Source organism: Oncorhynchus nerka, linkage group LG25 (assembly GCF_034236695.1).
Source record: "Oncorhynchus nerka isolate Pitt River linkage group LG25, Oner_Uvic_2.0, whole genome shotgun sequence".
In the NCBI taxonomy this organism is placed as follows: domain Eukaryota; kingdom Metazoa; phylum Chordata; class Actinopteri; order Salmoniformes; family Salmonidae; genus Oncorhynchus; species Oncorhynchus nerka.
In genome coordinates this window covers 51,167,490-51,192,159 of record NC_088420.1, presented here as the reverse complement: position 1 = coordinate 51,192,159, position 24,670 = coordinate 51,167,490, and the positions used below count along the sequence as shown (strand labels likewise).

The 24,670-nt window shown below is 42.0% G+C and overlaps 1 protein-coding gene across 1 annotated transcript in view; it reads left to right on the top strand.

The window, feature by feature from the left end:
- Positions 1 to 24,670, top strand: part of LOC115109647 (terminal nucleotidyltransferase 4B-like) — a 59,440-nt gene that overhangs the window by 19,481 nt on the left and 15,289 nt on the right. The window contains exons 2-8 of the mRNA XM_065009857.1: positions 2,520 to 2,643; positions 18,790 to 18,836; positions 18,936 to 19,065; positions 19,184 to 19,291; positions 19,433 to 19,561; positions 21,147 to 21,360; positions 21,834 to 21,960. Coding sequence (XP_064865929.1) covers positions 2,520 to 2,643; positions 18,790 to 18,836; positions 18,936 to 19,065; positions 19,184 to 19,291; positions 19,433 to 19,561; positions 21,147 to 21,360; positions 21,834 to 21,960 — 879 coding nt within the window. The remainder of the gene's footprint in view (positions 1 to 2,519; positions 2,644 to 18,789; positions 18,837 to 18,935; positions 19,066 to 19,183; positions 19,292 to 19,432; positions 19,562 to 21,146; positions 21,361 to 21,833; positions 21,961 to 24,670) is intronic.

The following is a 24,670-nucleotide window of genomic DNA, read 5'->3' as shown; positions in this document are numbered from 1 at the left end:
TAACATGACTCATGCAAATTATAATAGTGAAAAAGAGTGAGAACGAAATAACCACAGACAATTAAATGACCGTCAAACACTCATGGTTTATTTGAAAACACACGGTAATGGGGGGAGCAGGAAAAGGGGCTGAGCTGGACCCAAGGAAAGGAATAATAAGTATCCAAAAACACCCCCAAGCTAGACTAGCCTACTTCACCAACCGCTAACTAACTAACCAGAAATACAGTTGGTGGTAATCCCAGTTCTAACTAGTGTTTTTATACAAAGTATTCCTACGGGTAATGTATGCCCATGGGCGACTTATCTTGGTACCCCCTTTTCCCACCGTCAAACAAACACCATAACAAAACCAATACTCACAGGTGGGGACAAAGTGACATGTAGATGCAAAAACCAAACAAGAGATCTACAGACAGATGGCATTGACAGAGAGATTGAGCTCTAGAGGAAACAACAATGGGTTTTTAAACCAAGGGAATGTGATAGGGTAATGGAAACAGGAGGAAGTGTCTTCTGATTAGCGACAGGTTGGGGAATGATGATTGCCACTTGTGAGGAGGGGAGAAGGAGAGAAAAGAAATACACACACACACAGAATACCTGTATCCATAACAGTCACTCTGACAGGGATCCAGAATTCCTCTGAGGAGATGGGAGAACCTTCCAGAAGGACAACCATCTCTGCAGCACTCCACCAATCAGGCCTTTATGGAAGAGTGGCCAGACGGAAGCTACTCCTCGGTAAAAGGCACATGACAGCATCTAAAGACTCTTGGACCATGAGAAACAGGATTCTTTGGTCTGATGAATCCAAGATTGAACTCTTTGGCCTGAATTCCAAGCATCACGTCTGGAGGAAACCTTGCACCATCCCTACGGCGAAGCATGGTGGTGGCAACATCATGCTGTGGGGATGTTTTTCAGCGGCAGGGGCTGGGAGACTAGTCAGGGTCGAGGGAAAGATGAATGGAGCAAAGTATAGAGAGATCCTTGATTAAAAACCTGCTCCAGAGCCCTCAGACTGGAGCAAAGGTTCATCTTCCAACAGGACAATGACCGTAAGCACACAGCCAAGACAGCGCAGGAGTGGCTTCAGGACAAGTCTCTGAATGTCTTTGAGTGGCCCAGCCAAAGTCCGGACTTGAACCCGATCGAACATCTCTGGAGAGATCTGAAAATAGCTGTGCAGCAATGCTCCCCATCCAACCTGACAGAGCTTGAGAGGATCTACGGAGAAGAGAAACTCCCCAAATACAGGTGTACCAAGCTTGTAGCATCATACCTAAGAAGACTTGATGCTGTAATCGCTGCCAAAGGTGCTTCAACAAAGTACTGAGTAAAGGGTCCATGTACTTTTGTAAATGTATATTTCATATTTTTTTGGGGGGGGGATAAATTAGCAAACATTTCTCAACATGTTTTTGCTTTGTCATTATGGGGTATTTTGTGCAGATTGATGAGGAGAAAAAACAATTTAATACATTTTATAATAAGGCTGTAACGTAACAAAATTTGAAAAAAGTCAAGGGGTCTGAATACTTTCCGAAGGCACTGTGTAGCATTTGTATCTATTTGTTGTTTGATAACTTCGTCATGAAATGAGCAGCAGCAGTTCAGAACCATCGCTAGACTGACACATTACTCACTCGCTAGATATGCAATTAAAGTGCCAAATCAAAGCAAACAAGATACCAGATGTAAAACAAATTGTGTGTTGATGTGATTTAAGCATTGACATGGACTCAACATTCCAATTCCATTGTTTCTTTATTAACAATTGTAATTTTGAAAGTGAAAAACAGAAAATGACAGATTTTGTGGGGGAAGTCTCAGATTCTTAGTTTATTAACCATTATTTTACCGGGTATATTGACAGAAAACAACAGTGTGCTACTTTCTCTTGTACACAACGGACCTGGGGAAGAGTTGCAAGGGAAAGGATAAGAATCTGCCTATTTGTAAGAAATTTAAAGTAGCTCTCATGCTAGAAAAGGTTGGAGACCCTCGGCCTAGCGTAATGCAGCAGATAACCGTTTCTTGCACACCATGCAGAAGAGGGTTATTCTAAAGTGCTTTATTACTCTGGATGACATATTGAAAAGCAGCTGGCTGGGCTGGCGCACATTACATGTCCTCCTGGGAATACGCACTGCTGCTCTTTTAGTATAGTTGCATATGTGTCCACTAGAGTGTATTTATAGTAACTCCCTGCTCTGTAATCACAGGCTTCATAGCACACTGACAGACTGAAGGCCACTTCTAGGCTACATACTGTAGTGCTACGCGATTAGTTGGCTATAACAGAAACCTATCAAATGTAATGGGTGTCTGGCCTACCTGTTTCTCAATACGCTCTAGACTTTATATAAACAGATTTAAATGAATGAATCGTATGAAAAGTTTTTGTAGGTTTGTTTTTTCAGTTTCATGGCTTTGCCAGGGAACCCCTGACTGCATTATTATTTAGGGATTTCACACTTGTTCTAACCACGGTGTGTGTGTGTCTGACTTTGTAGGCTCCATGAGGAGATCCAGGATTTCTATGCCTACATGTCTCCACGGCCGGAGGAGGAGAGGATGAGGAGGGAGGTGGTGGAGAGGATAGAGCGGGTTATTAAGGACCTTTGGCCAGCTGCTGACGTAAGTCAATCCCTTTCACTGTCGTAAAACCCCCTTGACTGTTGACTTCCTTGTCCAGTTATTTATTGGATTTGAAATGGTGTAGTAATTCTGATTTACATTTGGATACCATTGGATACCAGTATGATAATGTTGTAGCTTATGGTTGCTGTTAGGGATGCAACGAGTCACCAGGACACATTGGTTCCAGGTTCAAATGTTTTTAAAATGCGAGTGCATCGGTCTGCGGGAGCCTAAAACGATCCAAAATGAAGCATGCATCGGTAAGAAAACCAATTAAAACATTAGGAATCGCAGGTTTTACAAAAAAAAAATTCTGCCTTATTACGAAATACCTTTAATCTGTTGTGATTGAATTCATGCATCCTCTCCTTCAGCCTATCACATTTTTATGCATGTTAACACCGTATGACATTAATCTACAAGTCAGATGAGAACTGTGCGCACAGTGCGGGAGACGCAGCTGCTCGCACCAAGGAGAGGAAGGCCTACTCTATCCCTGTTTTATATTTATAGGCTACATCTGTGTGGCACCTTCAGCATTCAGATGTTTGTAAAAATGGCTGTTGTAATATTAAAAATAGGCTTTATTAATTGAGGGGCAACCCCATGTAAGTTGTTGGGCCAATGTTACCAAATGCGCTGTGGAAAATTGTGTTTTATCGGCAGATCTTGCTGATTGCACATCTAACTGCTGATTGGGGCTTTTCGGTTGTCAGGTTCACCGTACAAAATATTTTTGGTAGTTCTGCTTTAAAGAGTCATTGCATTTGGTAACGTTTACATGAACCGTGTAAAGGTAGAATTTCATAACAAGGACAGCAATCATTTTTGCAAGCAGGACTGGTTGGAACGGGAGAAGCAAGCAGCTCTCCTCAAAGTTCCAAACGGTCAAAACCATTCGCTCTGAGACTGGTGAAATCCAAAGCTGTGTTGTATTAATTGCCTATGTTTTCATAGCTAATTTCTAAAGATAAATATTGACATATTACTAGCTCAAAGCATTTGACCCTTTCCAGCCCATTAAAAAATCGGAAACATGTTTCCGATGGTTGTCAATATCACTCCCTAAAAACACAACCTTATGGAACTATCCTTGGATAGCTTTTCAGAATTCACCAATAAATTGGTCCACATGGAAAACTAAAGGCATAGAAGTAGTACAAAACTTAGTAACATGAAATACATTCATTTCCATGACAATATAAAAATGATAATATTGGAACCCAACATTTTAAAAACTGTTGGCACAAGATGGAGGGAAAGTTGGTGCATAGCTAACAAAATAACAGTTAGCGAAAATGTATGTTAATCCAGTATAACCTAATGTATAGAATGTATTATACAAATTCTACAGCATAACGGCAGAGTCATGTATCAAAGTAAGAATGACTCAATAGGTCATGCTTTCTGGGAGTGCTATAAAGTCCGGAAGTTGTGGGCAGAGGTAGGAAGTTGGCTGTCAGAAGTATTGCAATGTAAACATACTTTTAATTCATCTGCCAGCATATTTTGAGACATGGCATATGGGGGTGTAGTGACTAGAATGCTTTTCCAACAGTCTTGAAGGAGTTCCCACATATGCTGAGCACTTGTTGGCTTCTTTTCCTTCACACTGCGGTCCAACTCATCCCAATCAATCTTAATTTGATTGAGGTCGGGTGATTGTGGAGGCCAGGTCATCTGATGCAGCACTCCATCACTCTCCTTCTTGGTCAAATAGCCCTTTCACAGCCTGGAGGTGTGTTGGGTCATTGTCCTGTTGAAAACAAATGATAGTCCCACTAAGTGCAAACCAGATGGGATGGCATATCGCTGCAGAATGCTGTGGTAGTTATGCTGGTTAAGTGTGCCTTGAATTCTAAATAAATCTGTGTCACTAGTAAAGACACATCACACATCCTCTATGCTTCAAGGTGTGAACCATACATGCGGAGATCATCCACTCACCTACTCTGCGTCTCACAAAGACACGGCGGTTGGAACCAAAAATCTCAGATTTGAGACCAAAGGACAGATTTCCACCGGTCTAATATCCATTGCTCGTGTTTCCTTTAGTAGTGGTTTCTGATTCACGCCACCCTGATTCACGCAGTCTCCTCTGAACAGTTGATGTTGAGATGTGTCTGTTACTTGAACTCTGAAACATTTATTTGGGCTGCAATCTGAGGTGCAGTTAATTGCCGATTTCTGAGGCTGGTAACTCTAATTAATGAACTTCTCCTCTGTAGCAGAGGTAACAATGGGTCTTCCTTTCATGTGGCGGTCCTCATGAGAGCCAGTTTCATCATAGCGATTGATGGTTTTTGCGACTGCACTTGAAGAAACTTTCAAAGTTCTTGAAATGTTCCGCATTGACTGACCTTCCATGTCTTAAAGTAATGATAGACTGTTGTTTCTCTTTGCTTATTTGCGCTGTTCTTGCCATAATGTGGACATAGTCTTTTACCCAATAGGGCTTTCTTCTGTACCTATCTCCTACCTTGTAACAACACAACTGAATGGCTCAAACGCATTAACCTCTATGAAATTCCCCAAATTAACTTTTAACAAGGCAGGTTAGTTGAACTGCATTTTATGTGACTACCGCATGAAGCTGGTTGAGAGAATTCCAAGAGTGTCCAAACTGTCAAGGCAAAGCAAAGGGTGGCTATTTGAAGAATCTCAAATTTCAAATATTTTTATTTGTTTAGTTAACCTGTTAGTCCTATAGGGGCATTATTTCATTTTTGGATAAAAAGACGTGCCCGTTTTAAGCTCAATATTTTGTCACGAAAAGATGCTCGACTATGCTTGGAATTGATAGTTTTGGAAAGAAGACACTCGTACGTTTCCAGAACTGCAAAGATTTTCACTGTGAGTGCCTTATAACAAACGCTTCAGGCAAAACCAAGATGTTTGAGCGACCAGGAAATGAACAGGATTTCTGTAGCTACGTTTTCCATGATCGCCTTATATGGCTGTGAATGCGACAGGAATGAACGGACACTTTCTCTCGTTTCCCCAAGGTGTCTGCAGCATTGTGACATATTTGTAGGCATATCATTGGAAGATTGACCATAAGAGACTACAATTGCCAAGTGTCCCGCACGGTGTCTGCGTGGAAATTGGTGCGCAAAAGTCAGCTACCAGTATTTTTCCATCCGAATCACAGAAGAATGCAGGCTTCCAGCAACGGCATTTCAATGAAGAGATATATGACAAAACACCTTGAGGATTGATTCAAACAACTTTTTCCATGTTTCAGTTGATATTATGGAGTTAATTCGGAAAAAAGTTCGACGTGTAGGTGACTGAATTTTCGGTTAGTTTCGGTAGCCAAATGCATAGTAACAAAACGGAATGATGTGTCCTACACAAGAATCTTTCAGGAAAAACTGGACATCTGCTATGTAACTGAGAGTCTCCTCATTGAAACATCTGAAGTCCTTCAAAGGTAAATTATTTTATTTGATTCCTTTGCTGGTTTTTGTGAATATGTTGCGTGCTAAATGCTAACGCTAAATGCTAAGCTAGCTATCACCACTCTTACACAAATTATTGATTTTCTCTGGTTCTAAAGCATATTTTGAAAATCTGAGACGACAGGATTGTTAAGAAAAGGATAAGCTTGAGAGCAGGCATATTTATTTCATTTCATTTGCGATTTTTAGAAATCGCTAACGTTGCGTTATGGTAATGAGCTTGAGGCTGTAGTAACGCTACCGCATGCGGGATGGGGCAGACTATGAGGGTAACATTTTTTTTGGTTACTACATGATTCCATATGTGTTATTTCATAGTTTTGATGTCTTCGCTATTATTCTACAATGTATAAAATAGTAAAAAATCATTAAACTTTGAATGAGTAGGTGTACATAAAACCCCTCTTGATAGTTTACAATGTCTGCATCAACGATATATGATTGGTTCAGGGGCGGGAATTAGGCTTTCTCTCAAGGTAAAACTCAACACGAAAATGGCTCATTTGACACTGCTGGCGCAGGGAGACGTTTCTCCCCCACTCAATCGGATAGGGTATGAACTTTGGCAGCGCCACCATGCCGATTTGGACGACAATATCAAGGTAAGAAATTGTATATAATTTGTTTTATGTTGGTAATAATAATATTTGCATTTTACTTTTTCCGATTGATAAGATGTTCGTCTGCAAAATGAGCTTTTGACACATTTACATTACATTTAAGTCATTTAGCACACCTGGTGAGCTAATTACCAACCAAGCCGAGTAGACTTGAAAAGTAAAATCCGCTTGAAAGTGAGTTGACTATTTCTATCTGAGGTAAAAGTTCATATCTGCTCAATGACGACATCATTTTTGAAGTACATGAAAAGCTTTATTAACCTCTTGCTTCTACTCGGGACGCTTGCGTCCCAACTAGAGCTCTGGAAATGCAAATGCGCTACGCTAAATGCTAATAGTATTAGTTAAAACTCAAACGTTCATTAAAATACACATGCAGGGTATTGAATTAAAGCTACACTCGTTGTGAATCCAGGCAACAAGTCAGATTTTTAAAATGCTTTTCGGCGAAAGCATGAGAAGCTATTATCTGATAGCATGTAACACCACAAAAGACCCGCAGGGGACGTAAACAAAATAATTAGCATATTCGGCGCTACACAAAAACCGCACAATAAAATAGAAAACATTCATTACCTTTGACCATCTTCTTTGTTGGCACTCCTAGATGTCCCATAAACACTATTGGGTCTTTTTTCCGATTAAATCGGTCCATATATAGCCTAGATATCGTTATATGTAGACTGTGTGATCAACGGAAAAAAACAGTGTTTCATAACGTAACGTAATTTTTTAAAATTCAAAAAGTCGACGATAAACTTTCACAAAACACTTCGAAATACTTTTGTAATGCAACTTTAGGTATTAGTAAACGTTAATAAGCGATCAAATTAATCACAAGACGAAGTATCTTCTATAGCTGTCCGTCTGGAAAAATGTCCGGCTAGAAACTCAACCAAAATATCCGGTCCTAGACCTGAAGAAATGCGCTGCCTTGCATGTGTTTGACCAAGAAACAACTCGTAGGCAAATGACAAGACTCTAGACACCGTGTGGAAGCTGTAGGTACTGCAACCTCAGCTCATTAATTGTGGTTCACCTTTATCAATGGGTTCAAGTAGCGCAGCAATATATTTTTCCATTTTCAGTGATCAGTTTTTCCTGCGCTTTCCGATGAAACGCACGTTATGTTATAGCCACAGCCGTGATTTAACCAGTTTTATAAACGTCTGAGTGTTTTCTATCCACACATACTAATCATATGCAAATACTATATTCCTGGCATGAGTAGCAGGGCGCTGAAATGTTGCGCGATTTTTAACAGAATGTTCAAAAAAGTAGAGGGTAGAAGCAAGAGGTTAAGTGAATCAAAGCTTTTAAAACATATCCTCAGATAAACTAGGTGGCAAACTAGCAATCTAGCTATAACTATGATGACTAGTTAGCCTGTGTTGGTCTAGTCAGTCACTCAAGATGGAATGGAGCAAGGTATGCTAACAGTACTTGATTTATCTCTCCTCTTGCCTTCGTGATGTTCATGTTTTCTTTGATAACTGTACAAAATAAAATGCATTTCTCATTAGGTATTAGAGCTTCACTAACGTAAACTCACCCCATTCCGTACAAATGTGCGCAACTGCAACATTCAAACGAGGCTACAAAGAAAACTAATGGGACTGTAGCGACTGTGTTGACGTCAAATTCGGGGGTGTGAACTAGGTTTCTATTCAAGCATTGATCGACATGGTAATGGCTCTATAGTATTGGAGAAAAGTTGAAAAAACTGACCGTCCGTTACATCTTGACGTGTTATGTCGTAATGTACAGCATGCATAGAGTAGAGCTACTGAGTTGCCTACTTTTAGCCCTAGTCGGCCAGCAGTAGAATATATAAAGCACGTAGTATATCAAGAAGAATGAGCGTCCCTGTTTCTATTGTCACAAAGTGGGACATATGATTAATGATTGCTTCCTGCTAAAACGCAAACAAGGGATGCTTCTTCAGGTGTTGGGCTAATTCGTACGGTTGTGAGGTCTGAAACTAAACAGGTTCCTCGGGATAACTGTAGTTTGTAAGTCCCAGTCCCCGACCGCAGTTATGAACCGCTCATTTGAGGGGTTTGTGTCCTTAATGAATGATGAAGCGTCTCAGCGTCCGGTTAATTATGTGTAGATTACTGAGGATTGATTTTTATTTAATACATTTTAGAATAAGGCTGTAACGTAACAAAGTGGAAAAAGTCAAAGGGTCTGAATACTTTCTGAAGGCACTGTATGTATGTACTGGCATTCTCAACTTTCCTAATATTATGCACATTGTTTATTTTTACAACAGGAGTATAGCCTACCTGGCTGGCACATATCTATAAAGTAGTATATGTAAAGACAAGATTAAATCAAGAATAGTCTGATGGGTGACAATATTAGCCAATCACTTGTGAATGATATATTATCACTTGTGAATGATGCCCAGCATAAGAAACTGCCATTTTTTTGGGCGAATTTTTCAGAATCATAGTCACACACCTCTTGTAGCCTAGCCCATAGGCCTATATGTTTTGATAAGGTTTTTATCACAAATAACTTAAGAAAATTAAGCACATCAGGCTCTAAAACCTTGTAAAGCAGACTGGCATACATAAGCAGTGCGTGAGTTTTAAGTTTGGGGAAGCTAATTGTCACCATAGAAATGCACCTTTTATTATAAAAGCATTATGTGCCTTGTCACCTTTGCCACCTTGTCACCTTTGCGTTCATTGTGTGTCATAATGGTGTTTTACTGCTAATGAAACATTTGCGCTTATAGCCTACTGCAATGTGTGCATTGCTGCACTTTTAATGTGAAGAAATAAACTCTTAGGCTATCAACATTTTAAGCTAAATGTTCTGATCTGTTGTGTCAACCACATTGCGTCATTATTTTAATTATTTTTTTTGCTAGTGATTGTATTAATTGGGGATCTATTGCATTCCACAACTGTCCCAGACCTATGTTTAGAATATTTATTTCTAGAAACAGAATAGAATAGTTTGACTTTTGTACTATGCGGGATAGTAGATTGACATAGGCTAGTGATTTTGCTGTTCGTTAGGCCTACACATCTTGTTGTCTGACAAAGTAAATGTGGAGAGTTCTGGATAAGGGTGCGTGCAGTTGCATCCCTGATGTGTCTGTCTTCACTTGTAGCCTGTGAGAAAGACCCGGTCACGTGATGTGGAGCCATGTGAGTGAGAGGTGATTAGGAGCGCGCAGCAATCGAGGAGAAGGGCACTGCAGCACTCTGGGCCAAGGGCATGGATTGTTTTAGTGTGCATTACGGCCACTATCAAGTGCTTGTCAAATTTGTAAATGAGAGACGAATGAAGTGTGTAGAGCCTGCGCAGAGCTCATGCCTTTCAAGCAACTTTTTTCAGATAATCATTAGTCGCATCATGCAGCCTTACATTGTATTAAAATCAAAACATATAGCCCAATGTTTATAGAACTGCAGTTACATTAATACCTATTTTAACCGCTCAACACAGAATGGTTGCATGTGCGCACACCCTCAAATCGTTGGAGGAAAATTTTTATATTTAATCAGCTTTGTTCAATTGTATTCTTCATACTATAAAATAATGCCCTGGAATTCTAGGCAAATCTTGTCTGCTAAATGAACTAGTTTAGCCCACAGCCATATGGCATAGCCAGATCAGGACCTAACATAAGGACAACTTAGAGTATGCTATTCTGTTGTTCTGAAAAAGACTACATTTTCTTCATATCATGCTTTAGACCGGTCTAATAAAGAATGAATTTATTGTGAAGGTGTAGGCTATATTATATGAATAAAATGTTGTTTTTTTAAATGGTGGATGTTCTAAAGGTTTGCATCAGTGGCTTGTAGACTGTGTGGAAGCCAGGAGATGCTAAATGTGTTTGTTATTTGTCAATTACCGTGAGGCCGGCAGTTATTTGCTTGACAATCACCGGTTGACAGAATTTTGTGACCGCCACAGCTCTAGTCTGGAGGAAACATGGCACCATCCTTATGGTGAAGCATTGTGATGGCAGCATCATGCTATGTGGATGTTTTTCAGCAGCATGGACTGGGAAAATAGTCAATTTAATGCATTTCAGAATGAGGCTGTAACGTAACAAAACGTGGAAAAGGTCAAGGTGTCCTAATACGTTCCGGCTGGCTGGCTGGCTCCATAGACAAACATTGGCAGTAGAATGGCCTTACTGAAGAGCTCAGTGACTTTCAATGTGGCATCGTCATAGGATGCCACCTTTCCATCAAGTCAGTTCATGAAATTTCTGCCCTGCTAGAGCTGCCCCAGTCAACTGTAAGTGCTGTTGTGAAGTAGAAATGTCTAGGAGCCACAACGGCTCAGCCGCGAAGTGGTAGGCCACACAAGGTCACAGAACAGGACCGCCGAGTTTTGAAGCGCGTAGCGTGTAACAATCGTCTCCTCGGTTGCAACACTCACTACCGAGTTCCAAAATGCCTGTGGAAGCAATGTCAGCACAAGAACTGTTGATCGGGAGCTTCAGCCTAAGATCATTGGACTTTGGAACAGCGGAAATGTGTTTTCTGAAGTGATGAATCACGCTTCACCATCTGGCAATCTGACGAGAGAACGCTACCTGCCCTAATGCATAGTGCCAACTACATTTTGCTGGAGGAGGAATAATGATCTGGGGCTGTTTTACATGGTTCAGGCTAGGCCCCTTAGTTCCAGTGAAGGGAAATCTTAATGCTACAGCATACAATAGCATTCTAGACGATTCTGTGCTTTCAACTTGGGGGGGAAGACCCGTTCCTGTTTCAGCGTGACATTGTCACTGTGCACAAAGCGAGGTCCATACAGAAATGGTGGGTCGAGATGATACGTTTGGAAGAACTTGACTGGCCTGCACAGATCCCTGACCTCAACCCCATCGAACACATTTGGAATACGGACTGTGAGCCAGGCCTAATCGCACAACATCAGTGCCCAACCAACACTAATGCTCTTGTGGCTGAATAGAATCAAGTCCCCACAGCAATCTTCCAAATTCTAATGGAACGCCTTCCCAGAAAGGTGGACTGTTATAGCAGCAAAGGGGGGACCAACTCTATATTAATACATGATTTTGGAATGAGTAGCTAAGTTATATCCCCAAAGCCATGTAGTCATCCCCTGATGACGTTTGAGAAATTTACCGGACTCATAAATGTTGGGTGCGTAACCTGATTAGGGCATCCACCCACAGTGCTCAGACTGACAGAAATCACATTTAGAATATGGTAATTATTTGTATTAACATAACAAATTCTGATGTGCACTTTGGACATGTTATAATAACTGTCCACATTTACTTTTCCTCAGCCAACAAGACAAGTAACAAATAGCAAAACCACTAGCTTATGTCAATTTATTGTAGATACGTTTAGGCTACCTATTCGATTGGTCAGCTTGTTGAGAAATAAATGGCCTTTTCCAAACAGACTCTGGGACAGTTGTACAACCTGTAGGCCTAGGCTACAGTACATTAAGTAAAATAACAACTTTAAAAAGTCTGCAACAAATCAGAACGTTTGCCTCACATGTATTAAAACATTCAAGTTTCAAACGTTGCTTATTGCAAAGTGGTGTGTGACGTACTGATGAAGCCTGCCTTCCATTGCCGTTTGATGCATTCAAAACAACTGGGAAATTGGAAATCTCTGACTTCCGACTTCAGTTCGTTCAACGGTAACTGGGAAAAAACGAGCACCGACTGGGGAAAAGTATTTATGAACCGTCATCCAACTTGGAATTTCAACTCAAACTCTAGCTTTCCGACCTGCAGATTACTGACGTCATGATTTGAGTTCCCAGTTGTCCTTGCGATTTGATAACACTAATCACTTTCATTCATGATTCCCATTTTTATGTACTGAAGTGTATTCTGAATATAACTTTCAATCTTAAGCTATTCTTCGGCGGGGTTGTCACTGATTTTACATTTGAAATGTACATTTTCCTTGTTTGTCTTTGAGTTTTAGAAATGGACAGAGGGGACCAGTACCATCGAATAATGCAGTCCCTGTCTATGAGGAGGACACTGATGGCAAATGAGCTGCGGGTCATTGCCACACAAGTCCTGTAGGATGAGGACGACAATGAAGACATGGCCTTCTTAAAGGAAGATACCCTATGATGCTGAGCTACTCGGAGAAGACGAGGCTGAAGAGAATGAGATCAAGGAGCCAGAGGAAGTGGAGCCACCAGCTGAGGCCTCTCAGCCAAGCTCTTCAACTGGAAGGTAACTATAGATGTGTTATTGTTATCTATTATCGGGCCTGATAAATCTATCTAAAGGACAATTTTTTTAATTAATATATTATTGAGCATACTAACAATTTATTTATTTTCTCGTCTTTTCTCCAAGTCTTTCTGTTCGTGCTCCACTTCCTGTTCGCGTAAATGCTCTGTCTTGCCCGATAGCATGTTTCAGTCCTATGGTGATGTTGATACACAGGCACCGGAGTCCATCTCTTTCAGGCCTGAACATCCAGCAGGTTTAAGTCTTGGTAGTGTACGTCAGGCAGTTCGGTCGACGGCTCAGGAAAGACTAAGGGCGATAGACTTCTTCTTGTTCTTCATGCAGGCGTTGTTGGTGGTGGTTTGTGGGTTCCCAAATAGTCAAGGTTGGGGTCTTGTTTTGGGAGTGCCCGTCGTATGGTGATTCCGTCAAAGCATGGCTTGAGGTTACACCTAGAGTATTCTACCGGTTTCTTGGACTGCTCGTTTACATGGGATTTACCGAACTGCCGGACCTTCATCGGTACTGGGGTGAAAAGTCTATTCAGGGCTCTCTTGGGCTAGAGCTTTAATGTTGCGTAATCGCTTCAAAGCTCTGTTGGTTGCTTTACACGTTGTGGATCCTGCCACTGAGGATAATGCAGATAGGCTTAGAAAACTGTGGTCCTTCCTGGACCACCTGAAACAGACCTGTAAAAAGCTGTATCAGCCAAAGCGAAGTGTAGACCTAGATGAGTGCATGTTCAAATCAAAGGGGCGATCAGGATTCAAGCAGTATTTGAAAGGGTGGCCAACTAGGTGGGGAATTTAAATGATGGGTCATTGCTTCATCTGACACAGGCTACACTTCAGGTTTTACAGGTTTACATATGGGAATATGTGTTGGCGTAGGATAGGGGGCAATGTATTTGCCATGCAGTAGAGAGACACACGTACTGCTACTTGCCTTCCCAATTTTTCCCAATGCAAATGATTCCAGTCAAGTATAGGAAGGTGGTCCGCCAGCCTCCTGTAATCCACGATTACAACAGACATATGGGTGGGGTTGACAGGTTTGATACGTTCAAATTTGATCCGTTGATCAACTCCTCCATTGTTTTGCAGAACACCCAGAAGTGGTGGGAAACACCCCCCACCCCCCCACTGTGTTGATATTGCAGTCATCAACATTTAACTTTTGTTCCAGGAATGGTAGTGTAATCACGCAGCACCTGGCAAGGCAAATGAGCAAATTGGTTACTGCCAGATTACATTCAGAGACGCTTTCTCATCAGTTAGGAGGTAATTGTGTTAATGACCGGTATCTTTTGACAGACCTTTGTCTGTGAAAACTGTACGCTCATCTTTTCACACACAGCACGTGCCCAGTCTACAGGCGCCCTCTATAAATTGCTGGCTGTGACACAGGAAAGATAAAAGAGAACAGGACCCGGTTTGTTTGTGTGGCATATGATTTTGTATCGTGGAGGACCGACATTGTTTTAGGTTATGACACTCATCTGATTTCGACTCATAGCAGAAATAGGCATTAGTAAAGGGACTCGGATGTAGCCCAGATGTTCACTAGTAAAGGGACTCTGATGTAGCCCAGATGTTCACTAGTAAAGGGACTCGGATGTAGCCCAGATGTTCACTAGTAAAGGGACTCGGATGTAGCCCAGATGTTCACTAGTAAAGGGACTCTGATGTAGCCCAGATGTTCACTAGTAAAGGGACTCGGATGTAGCCCAGATGTTCACTAGTAAAGGGACTCTGATGTAGCCCAGATGTTCACTAGTAAAGGGACTCTGATGTAGCCCAGATGTTCACTAGTAAAGGGACTCTGATGTAGCCCAGATGTTCACTAGTAAAGGGACTCGGATGTAGCCCAGATGTTCACTAGTAAAGGGACTCTGATGTAGCCCAGATGTTCACTAGTAAAGGGACTCTGATGTAGCCCAGATGTTCACTAGTAAAGGGACTCTGATGTAGCCCAGATGTTCACTAGTAAAGGGACTCTGATGTAGCCCAGATGTTCACTAGTAAAGGGACTCTGATGTAGCCCAGATGTTCACTAGTAAAGGGACTCTGATGTAGCCCAGATGTTCACTAGTAAAGGGACTCTGATGTAGCCCAGATGTTCACTAGTAAAGGGACTCTGATGTAGCCCAGATGTTCACTAGTAAAGGGACTCTGATGTAGCCCAGATGTTCACTAGTAAAGGGACTCTGATGTAGCCCAGATGTTCACTAGTAAAGGGACTCTGATGTAGCCCAGATGTTCACTAGTAAAGGGGCTCGGATGTAGCCCAGATGTTCACTAGTAAAGGGGCTCGGATGTAGCCCAGATGTTCACTAGTAAAGGGTCTCGGATGTAGCCCAGATGTTCACTAGTAAAGGGACTCGGATGTAGCCCAGATGTTCACTAGTAAAGGGACTCGGATGTAGCCCAGATGTTCACTAGTAAAGGGACTCGGATGTAGCCCAGATGTTCACTAGTAAAGGGACTCTGAAAGATGTTCACTAGTAAAGGGACTCTGATGTAGCCCAGATGTTCACTAGTAAAGGGACTCTGATGTAGCCCAGATGTTCACTAGTAAAGGGACTCTGATGTAGCCCAGATGTTCACTAGTAAAGGGACTCTGATGTAGCCCAGATGTTCACTAGTAAAGGGACCGGATGTAGCCCAGATGTTCACTAGTAAAGGGACTCGGATGTAGCCCAGATGTTCACTAGTAAAAGGGACTCGGATGTAGCCCAGATGTTCACTAGTAAAGGGTCTCGGATGTAGCCCAGATGTTCACTAGTAAAGGGACTCGGATGTAGCCCAGATGTTCACTAGTAAAGGGACTCGGATGTAGCCCAGATGTTCACTAGTAAAGGGACTCGGATGTAGCCCAGATGTTCACTAGTAAAGGGTCTCGGATGTAGCCCAGATGTTCACTAGTAAAGGGACTCGGATGTAGCCCAGATGTTCACTAGTAAAGGGACTCGGATGTAGCCCAGATGTTCACTAGTAAAGGGTCTCGGATGTAGCCCAGATGTTCACTAGTAAAGGGACTCGGATGTAGCCCAGATGTTCACTAGTAAAGGGACTCGGATGTAGCCCAGATGTTCACTAGTAAAGGGACTCGGATGTAGCCCAGATGTTCACTAGTAAAGGGACTCGGATGTAGCCCAGATGTTCACTAGTAATTTTGCCTCTTGCATGTTTCCTTTTCCTGCATGTCCCTTCACCTGCATGTCCTTTCTTCCTTGGATGTTTTCCCTTTCTTTTCTGAGACATCCTGCATGCCAGCCTCCCTTTATGTTTCATTCATGATTCTAATGGCCTTGGGGATGTAAAGGACTTGTAAATTGTAATGAGTGTAAAATAATGTTGCGCTTTTGGAATTGTTCCTGTACTGATTATTTGTGTAATAGATTAAATGCTAGTTGAATGTAGAAATGGAAGTTGTAAAAGCTAATAATTATTGTTAAATGCCTTATTTGTTCATATTTTGTCATTCCAGTTCAATTCTGATGAAAGTAGCCCTGAAATGAATGTTGTGTTATGATTATGATAGCGGTTTTAAATGGCTTCATTTTCAGGTTTGAATGAGATGATGTATTCCGCTAAGATTATTCTTTCAATAAAGTTCTTGTTTTATTAATATTATATCACTTGTTTGTCTTTTCTTATCATATGTAAGACTAAATGCTAGCTGTAGTTTTTGGTGCAGATACAGTTGAAGTCGGAAGTTTACGTACTCTGGTTGGAGTCATTAACTCGTTTTTCAACCACTCCACAAATTTCTTGTTAACAAACTATAGCTTTGGCAAGTCGGTTAGGACATCTACTTTGTGCATGAAACAAGTAATTATTCCAACAATTGTTTACAGACAGATTATTTAACTTATAATTCACTGTATCACAATTTCAGTGGGTCAGCAGTTTACATACACTAATTTGACTTTGCCTTTAAACGGAAAATCAAAAGAAAGCAGCCAAGACCTCTGAAAATATTTTGTAGACCTCCACAAGTCTGGTTAATCTTTGGGAGTAATTTACAAATGTCTGAAGGTACCCTGTTCATCTGTACAAACAATAGTACACAAGTATAAACACCATGGGATCATGCATCCGTCATACCGCTCAGGAAGGAGACGTGTTCTGTATCCTAGAGATTAACTTACTTTGGTGCGAAAAGTGCAAATCAATCCCAGAACAGCAAAGGACCTTGTGAAGATGCTGAGGAAACGGGTACAAAAGTATCTATCCACAGTTAAACGAGTCCTATATCGACATGTTGTGGGGGTGCTTTGCTGCAGGAGGGACTGGTGCACTTCACAAAATAGATGGCATCATGAGGCAGTAAGATTACGTGGATATATTGAAGCAACATCTCAAGACATCAGTCAGGATGTTAAAGCTTGGTCGCAAATGGGTCTTCCAAGTGGACATAGAACCCAAGCATACTTCCAAAGTTGTGGCAAAATGGCTTAAGGACAACAAAGTCAAGGTATTGGAGTGGCCATCATAAAGCCCTGACCTCAATCCCATAGAAAATTTGTGGGTAGAACTGAAAAAGTGTGTGTGAGCAAGGAGGCCTACAAACCTGACTCAGTTACACCAGCTCTGTCAGGAGGAATGGGCTTAATTCACCCAACTTATTGTGGGAGGCTGGTGGAAGGCTACCCTAAATGTTTTACCCAAGTAAAACAATTGAAAGGCAATGCTACCAAATACTAATTGAGTGTATGTAAACTTCTGACCCACTGGGAATGTGATGAAAGAAATAAAAGCTGAAATTAATCACTCTCTCTACTATTATTCTGACATTTCATTTTCTTAAAATAAAGTGGTGATCCAAAACTGACCTAAGACATGGAATTTTGACCAGGATTAAATGTCAGGAATTGTGAAAAACTGAGTTTAATGTATTTGGCTAAGGTGTATGTAAACTTCTGACTCCAACTGTATGTGTTTAATATACTATCCACATAAGAAAGTGTCTGATCACAGAACATTCTATAGAATTTGAGAAAAAATACCATTGGTCACTAAAACGTCGGTAAACCATTCACAGTAAAATGTATTTCTATTTTTATTTCTGATCAATCCTTACAAAATAAGGAAGACTCAAATTTCGCCAAGTTTTCCCTCGATCGCCATGAGAGAATTTTGTAAATTGCAGTTGTTTTGGAGAAAAGCATTGATTTTTGTGTAAGATGCACATTTTCACAGGTGTTTTTTCTTGACTGATTTAAAGTTTGATTGAGGTGGTGCTATTGTATATCATACCATTTGAAATAAAAGTTTTTCAGCTTTGAAAATTTGTAACACGTTTTACTATGAATGTTTGACCCCAGCAAATTATTCTAATTTATGCACACAGAGGTCAGGGTCCAGCAAAATATAGAATATTCCGCTGGGCAGGAAATGGTTAATCTGCTATATGACAAATTAATCAGTGGTGCATTAGGATTTCCGATAAGTTTGAGGACAAAAACAAATTGCCCAACCTAATCAGATTCACATTCTGCCCTATCGCTCAGCTCACACACTACGTCATTCTCTGTCACACACACACACACACTGAGCTCAGACAGATCCAGTTGAGCTCCATCAGCATCAGATATTAATTTAGAATGTAAAATGAACGTGTTAATGCAGCAATTGTTAGTGCATCGTATCAAACCGAATGGCGTCAATTCGCTCCACCGATCAAATCGAATTGTTTCAAACTCGTTCTTGTATCTCAGCCCATGTATTTAGATGCATATTGATTCGTGCTTGGAAGGAGAGATGCACATCCCTAGTTGCTGTCATGGAGTTTTATATGCAATGTCACAATCTAATTTACTAATGCTGTGAACAATGCTTTGCAGGTGCAGGTATTTGGGAGTTTCAGCACAGGTCTCTATCTACCTACCAGGTAAGCTGTCCTTCCATTTCAAGTCATTTGAAAAGTTTTCATAACTGTTATATTCCACCTTAGCATGAGTTTGTGATAATGTGATTCTTTGTGTTGCAGTGACATTGACCTGGTGGTGTTTGGGAAGTTCAGGGAAGGAGACAGCCTCCCTTTGTGGAGGTTAGAAGAGGCCCTGAGGAAACACAAAGTGGTGGAGGAGAATTCTGTCAAAGTGCTGGACAAGGCCACGGTTGGTGTTTTGTGTCCTGTCTGTGGAGGAAAGCCTGTTAAGAGTGTGTGTATGTTGTGAACTTCGTAATAATTCCGTGTCTGTATGCCTGTCAAATCTGATCTCTCCTTGTCTTCAGGTGCCAATCATCAAACTGACAGACTCTCTCACGGAGGTCAAAGTTGACATCAGTTTCAACATGAAGAATGCTGTCAAAGCTGCTGCCCTCATTAAAGATTATAAAAAGGTACAATGCTCCCAGTGTGTGTGCTTGCACGCGCATACGTGTGTACGTACGTATTTGAGCTCATATGTGCATTCGAGCACAATTCTCCTAGTTTGAACTGTTGTTCTAATGTTCTCTCTCTCTCCTTCTCTCTCTCCTCAGAAATATCCTGTGCTTCCATACCTGGTGCTAGTCCTGAAACAGTTCTTATTACAAAGAGACATGAATGAAGTGTTTACAGGAGGAATCAGCTCCTACTGCCTCTTCCTCATCGCTGTCAGCTTCTTACAGGTGGGTCGGTGGCCTTCCTCTCTATACTGTATTCAGACCGTTTGCTATGAGACTCGAAATTGAGCTCAGGGGCATCCTGTTTCCATCGATCATCATTGATGTTTCTACAACTTGAACGGAGTCCACCGTTTGTAAATTCAATTGGTTGGACATGATTTGGAAAGTCACACACCTGTCTATATACAGTTGACAGTTCATGTCAGAGCAAAAACCAAGCCACGAGGTTGAAGGAATTGTCCGTAGAGCTCTGAGACAGGGTTGTGTCGAGGCACAGATCTGGGGAAGGGTACCAAAACATTTCTGCAGTATTGAAGCTCCCCAAGAACAACGTGGCCTCCATCATTCTTAAATGGAAGAAGTTTGGAACCACCAAGACTCTTCCTAGAGCTGGCTGCTCGGCCAAACTGAGCAATCGAGGGAGAAGGGCCTTGGTCAGGTAGGTGACCGAGAACCCGATGGTCACTCTGACAGAGCTCCAGAGTTCCTCTGTGGAGATGGGAGAACTATCCAGAAGGACAGTCATCTCTGCAGCACTTCACCAATCAGGCCTGTATGGTAGAGTGACCAGACGGATGCCACTCCTCAGTAAAAGGCAACCCGCTTGGAGTTTGCCAAAAGGCATCTAAAGGACTCTGACCATGAAAACAAGATTCTCAGGTCTGATGAGACCAAGATTGAACTCTTTGGCCTCAATGCCAAGCGTCATGTCTGGAGGAACCCTGGCACCATCCTTACAGTGAAGCATGATGGTGGCAGCATGGGCATGTTTTTCAGCGGCACGGACTGGGAGACTAGTTAGAATCGAGGGAAAGATGAACGGAGCAAAGTACAGAGATCCTTGATGAAAACCTGTTCCAGAGCGCTCAGGACCTCAGACTGGGGCGAAGGTTCACCTTCCAACAGAACAATGGCCCTAAGCACACAGCCAAGACACCGCAGGAGTGGTTCGGGACAAGTCTCTGAAGATCCTTCAGTCGCCCGGACAGAGCCCGAAGCCGATTGAACATCTCTGCAGAGACCTGAAAATAGCTGTGCAGCGTCGCTCCCTATTCAACCTGACAGAGCTTGAGAGAATCTGCAGAGAAGAATGGGAGAAACGCCCCAAATACAGGTGTGCCAAGCTTGTAGCATCATACCCAAGAAGACGCTGCCAAAGGTGCTTCAACAAAGTACTAAGTAAAGGGTCTGAATACTTATGTAAACGTGATATTGCCGTTTTTTTTTTTTTTAATACATTTGCAAAAATGTCAACCTGTCTTTGTGGGGTATTGATTGCATTTAATCCATTTGGAATAAGGCTGTAACGTACATTTTCTTTTTGAAAAAGTCAAGGGGTCTGAATACTTTCCTAATGCACTGTATCATAATTATTACACTCCCAATCTAATATTCTAGTGAAATTATTATATGAAGGATTTTCTCTGCCTTTTCTCAACCATTGAGAGCAAGGAATAATTACTTCTGTACTATTGACTAAACTTTATTGAAATTGGATTTGTCACCTGCAGTATAGTGTTCTTACTAATATGTGTTCTTAAGGTAGAAACAAGTTATAAGCTGTATTGTGTGTGTGTGTGTGTTTCAGCTCCATAGCAGAGAGGACGCCTGCAGTCCCAACGCCAACACTGGCGTCCTGCTCATAGAGTTCTTTGAGCTGTACGGCCGCCATTTTAACTACCTGAAGACAGGGATCCGGATCAAAGACGGGGGCTGCTACCTCTCCAAAGACGAGGTCCAGAAGAGCATGCTGGATGGATACAGGCCATCCCTGCTCTACATCGAGGATCCACTGCAGCCAGGTGAGCCCTGGCTCACACACACACACCTTTAGTTTGTCTGAGATTGCTTACTGCAGTGTTTCCCAAACTCGGTCCTTGGGACCCCAAGGGGTGCACGTTTTAATTTTTTCCTAACATTACACAGCTGATTCAAATGTATAAAAGCTTGATGATTATTTTAATCAGCTGTGTAGTGCTAGGGCAAAAACCAAAATGTGCACACCTTGGGTTCCGCGAACAGAGTTTGGGAAATCCTGGCTTGCTGCATACGGTAGTCAAAATATGGTAGCAAGCTAGCTAGCTATGATATCTCTGAAAAGTATGCATTCAATGAAGTGTCTTGTGCTTCAGAGTTCTGCCATAACCAAGACATCAGATGTAGTTGTTTTATAGAGATGTTTGAGAACTCTTATGGTAGGCCAGATGCAATAAGCAGCTGCCAAGTTTGTTTGTACCTGACCGTGAGCGTTTGGTGTTTGTCCTGTGTTGCCCAGGTAATGATGTGGGCCGTAGCTCGTACGGGGCCATGCAGGTGAAGCAGGTGTTTGACTATGCCTACATGGTGCTGAGCCACGCTGTGTCGCCCATCGCCAAGTACTACCCCAACAACCACAGCGAGAGGTACAGGGCAGGGCTGGGACTCATGGGGGAAGGTTACTGTCACATAATCAGTAGTGATGGCAGAAATAGACGAGAGTTACATATCGCAGTATTATTTTTGGACAATATTGGATCGATATTTGACTCCCATCCTATAGCTTGCTCTCCGTCTTCTTTTTAAATAGTGAGCCAACATTTTTCAGCACTTTTATTTCCCTGACTGATCAAAATGTGTATTTTTTTTCAGTGAGGGTTTCAAATCAGACATGCAATTATCTTCCAAAAGTACTTTGATTCACCACTCCCTCCCGGCGACCAGAAAAAAAACTCTCCCCATACCACCCTTTCCATGTGGGCCTGAAAGCAAAGAAAGTAAAAATATATATAAAAATAGGTATATAATGTGCCTTCAGATAGTATTCACGCATGCGCATACCGATAGGGGAGTGAGTAGCTCTGTTTTGTACCGATTAAACTGTGGTTATATGTAGAAGCCAGACAAGAGTTCAACTTAAGTGTCTAAAATCGCTAGATCAATATATCCTTAAGCAACTGGGCGCGAGTGAGTGGTCAGTTATGTACAACAGCGAACCAATCAGTTGGTAAAGCGATGAGGCGACAAGAGCCCAATGAGCCATTGTTTTCCTCAGAGGAAAAGACGAGGAACAATCTGGAGATGCAAATTAGAGTAATGAACAGCTAAAGGAAATCCAGAAAACATCGCTAAAATGCTCTCAATGCTCATCAAAACAAACTGTCACAATCTGTTGTTAAAAAAAAGATTTGCTCGAAAGGAAAGTGGAGTCTATCATGTTTATACAAGGTTTGCGCATAAACGCCAGACATTGAAATTAGCCTTCTGGAAACAAGGTTGCAAACTTTAGGAGATGAACTGGAACAGAAAGAAAACAAAATGAGATGAAACATGGAAATATTGTCCTTCCCGGAAGACGTGAACAAAGGAGACCTTTCCAGCTACGTGGTCAAACTGATATCAGAGGAGCTTGGCGTGGATGTATCACCAGAGGTTCTGGAACGATGCCATCGGATCAGTGTGAAACAGAAGAACGCTAAATACCCTTGCATGGCAATTTTCAAGTCAACATTCTGATGGCACAGGAGGAAAGGAGATCAAAATCCACGGCCAGTCCATTCGTCCAGGACCTGTCTGCGAAGCTGAGAAAGAAGCCACTGGAGGAAAAGGAATCAAGTCTCAACTTTGCTTCCCGGCAGTGCAGTGGGAATGGAAGGGAACACAAAATCTGGAATTCACAAGCACCCACGAAGCTCTAAACCGTCTGCAAGAGACCTATCCAGTTGAAGGAGAGCCCACTGCACTGAGGAGAGGACAACGCGGGGAAAAGCAATAAGCACATACAGTGATGTCTAAAACCAACTTATCGTAAATTGAGACCATTTTCTTTCCCATTTCCCCCAATACAACCTAAACTCTACTGTCCTCAAGCAACTGTTCTTCTCTAGGAAGTAATGATAGAAGTACCGATGCCAATGGACTACATGGACACAGAAAAGACAATACAAAAGACAACATTTAACACGTATGTCAATAATTGTTGTATGGGCGTGTGTGTGATTATGTGTGTGTGTGTCTGTGCATATGAATGGGAGGGTGAAGGAGGGTGAATATGAGGGTGGGAGAGAATGGGTAGGTGGATGCATAGGGTATATGTTGTATGTGAATGAAGGAGGGTGAATATGAGGGTGGGAGAGAATGGGTAGGTGGATGCATAGGGTATATGTTGTATGTGAATGAAGGAGGGTGAATATGAGGGTGGGAGAGAATGGGTAGGTGGATGCATAGGGTATATGTTGTATGTGAATGAAGGAGGGTGAATATGAGGGTGGGAGAGAATGGGTAGGTGGATGCATAGGGTATATGTTGTATGTGAATGAAGGAGGGTGAATATGAGGGTGGGAGAGAATGGGTAGGTGGATGCATAGGGTATGTGAATGAAGGAGGGTGAATATGAGGGTGGGAGAGAATGGGTAGGTGGATGCATAGGGTATATGTTGTATGTGAATGAAGGAGGGTGAATATGAGGGTGGGAGAGAATGGGTAGGTGGATGCATAGGGTATATGTTGTATGTGAATGAAGGAGGGTGAAGGAGGGTGAATATGAGGGTGGGAGAGAATGGGTAGGTGGATGCATAGGGTATATGTTGTATGTGAATAAAGGAGGGTGAATATGAGGGTGGGAGAGAATGGGTAGGTGGATGCATAGGGTATATGTTGTATGTGAATGAAGGAGGGTGAATATGAGGGTGGGAGAGAATGGGTAGGTGGATGCATAGGGAATGAATGAAGGAGGGTGAATATGAGGGTGGGAGAGAATGGGTAGGTATATGTTGTATGTGAATAGGGTATAGGGTGGGAGAGAATGGGTGTGGATGTAGGGAATGAAGGAGGGTGAATATGAGGTGGGAGAGAATGGGTAGGTGGATGCATAGGGTATATGTTGTATGTGAATGAAGGAGGGTGAATATGAGGGTGGGAGAGAATGGGTAGGTGGATGCATAGGGTATATGTTGTATGTGAATGAAGGAGGGTGAATATGAGGGTGGGAGAGAATGGGTGAGGTGGGGATGGGTAGGTGGATGCATAGGGTATATGTTGTATGTGAATGAAGGAGGGTGAATATGAGGGTGGGAGAGAATGGGTAGGTGGATGCATAGGGTATATGTTGTATGTGAATGAAGGAGGGTGAATATG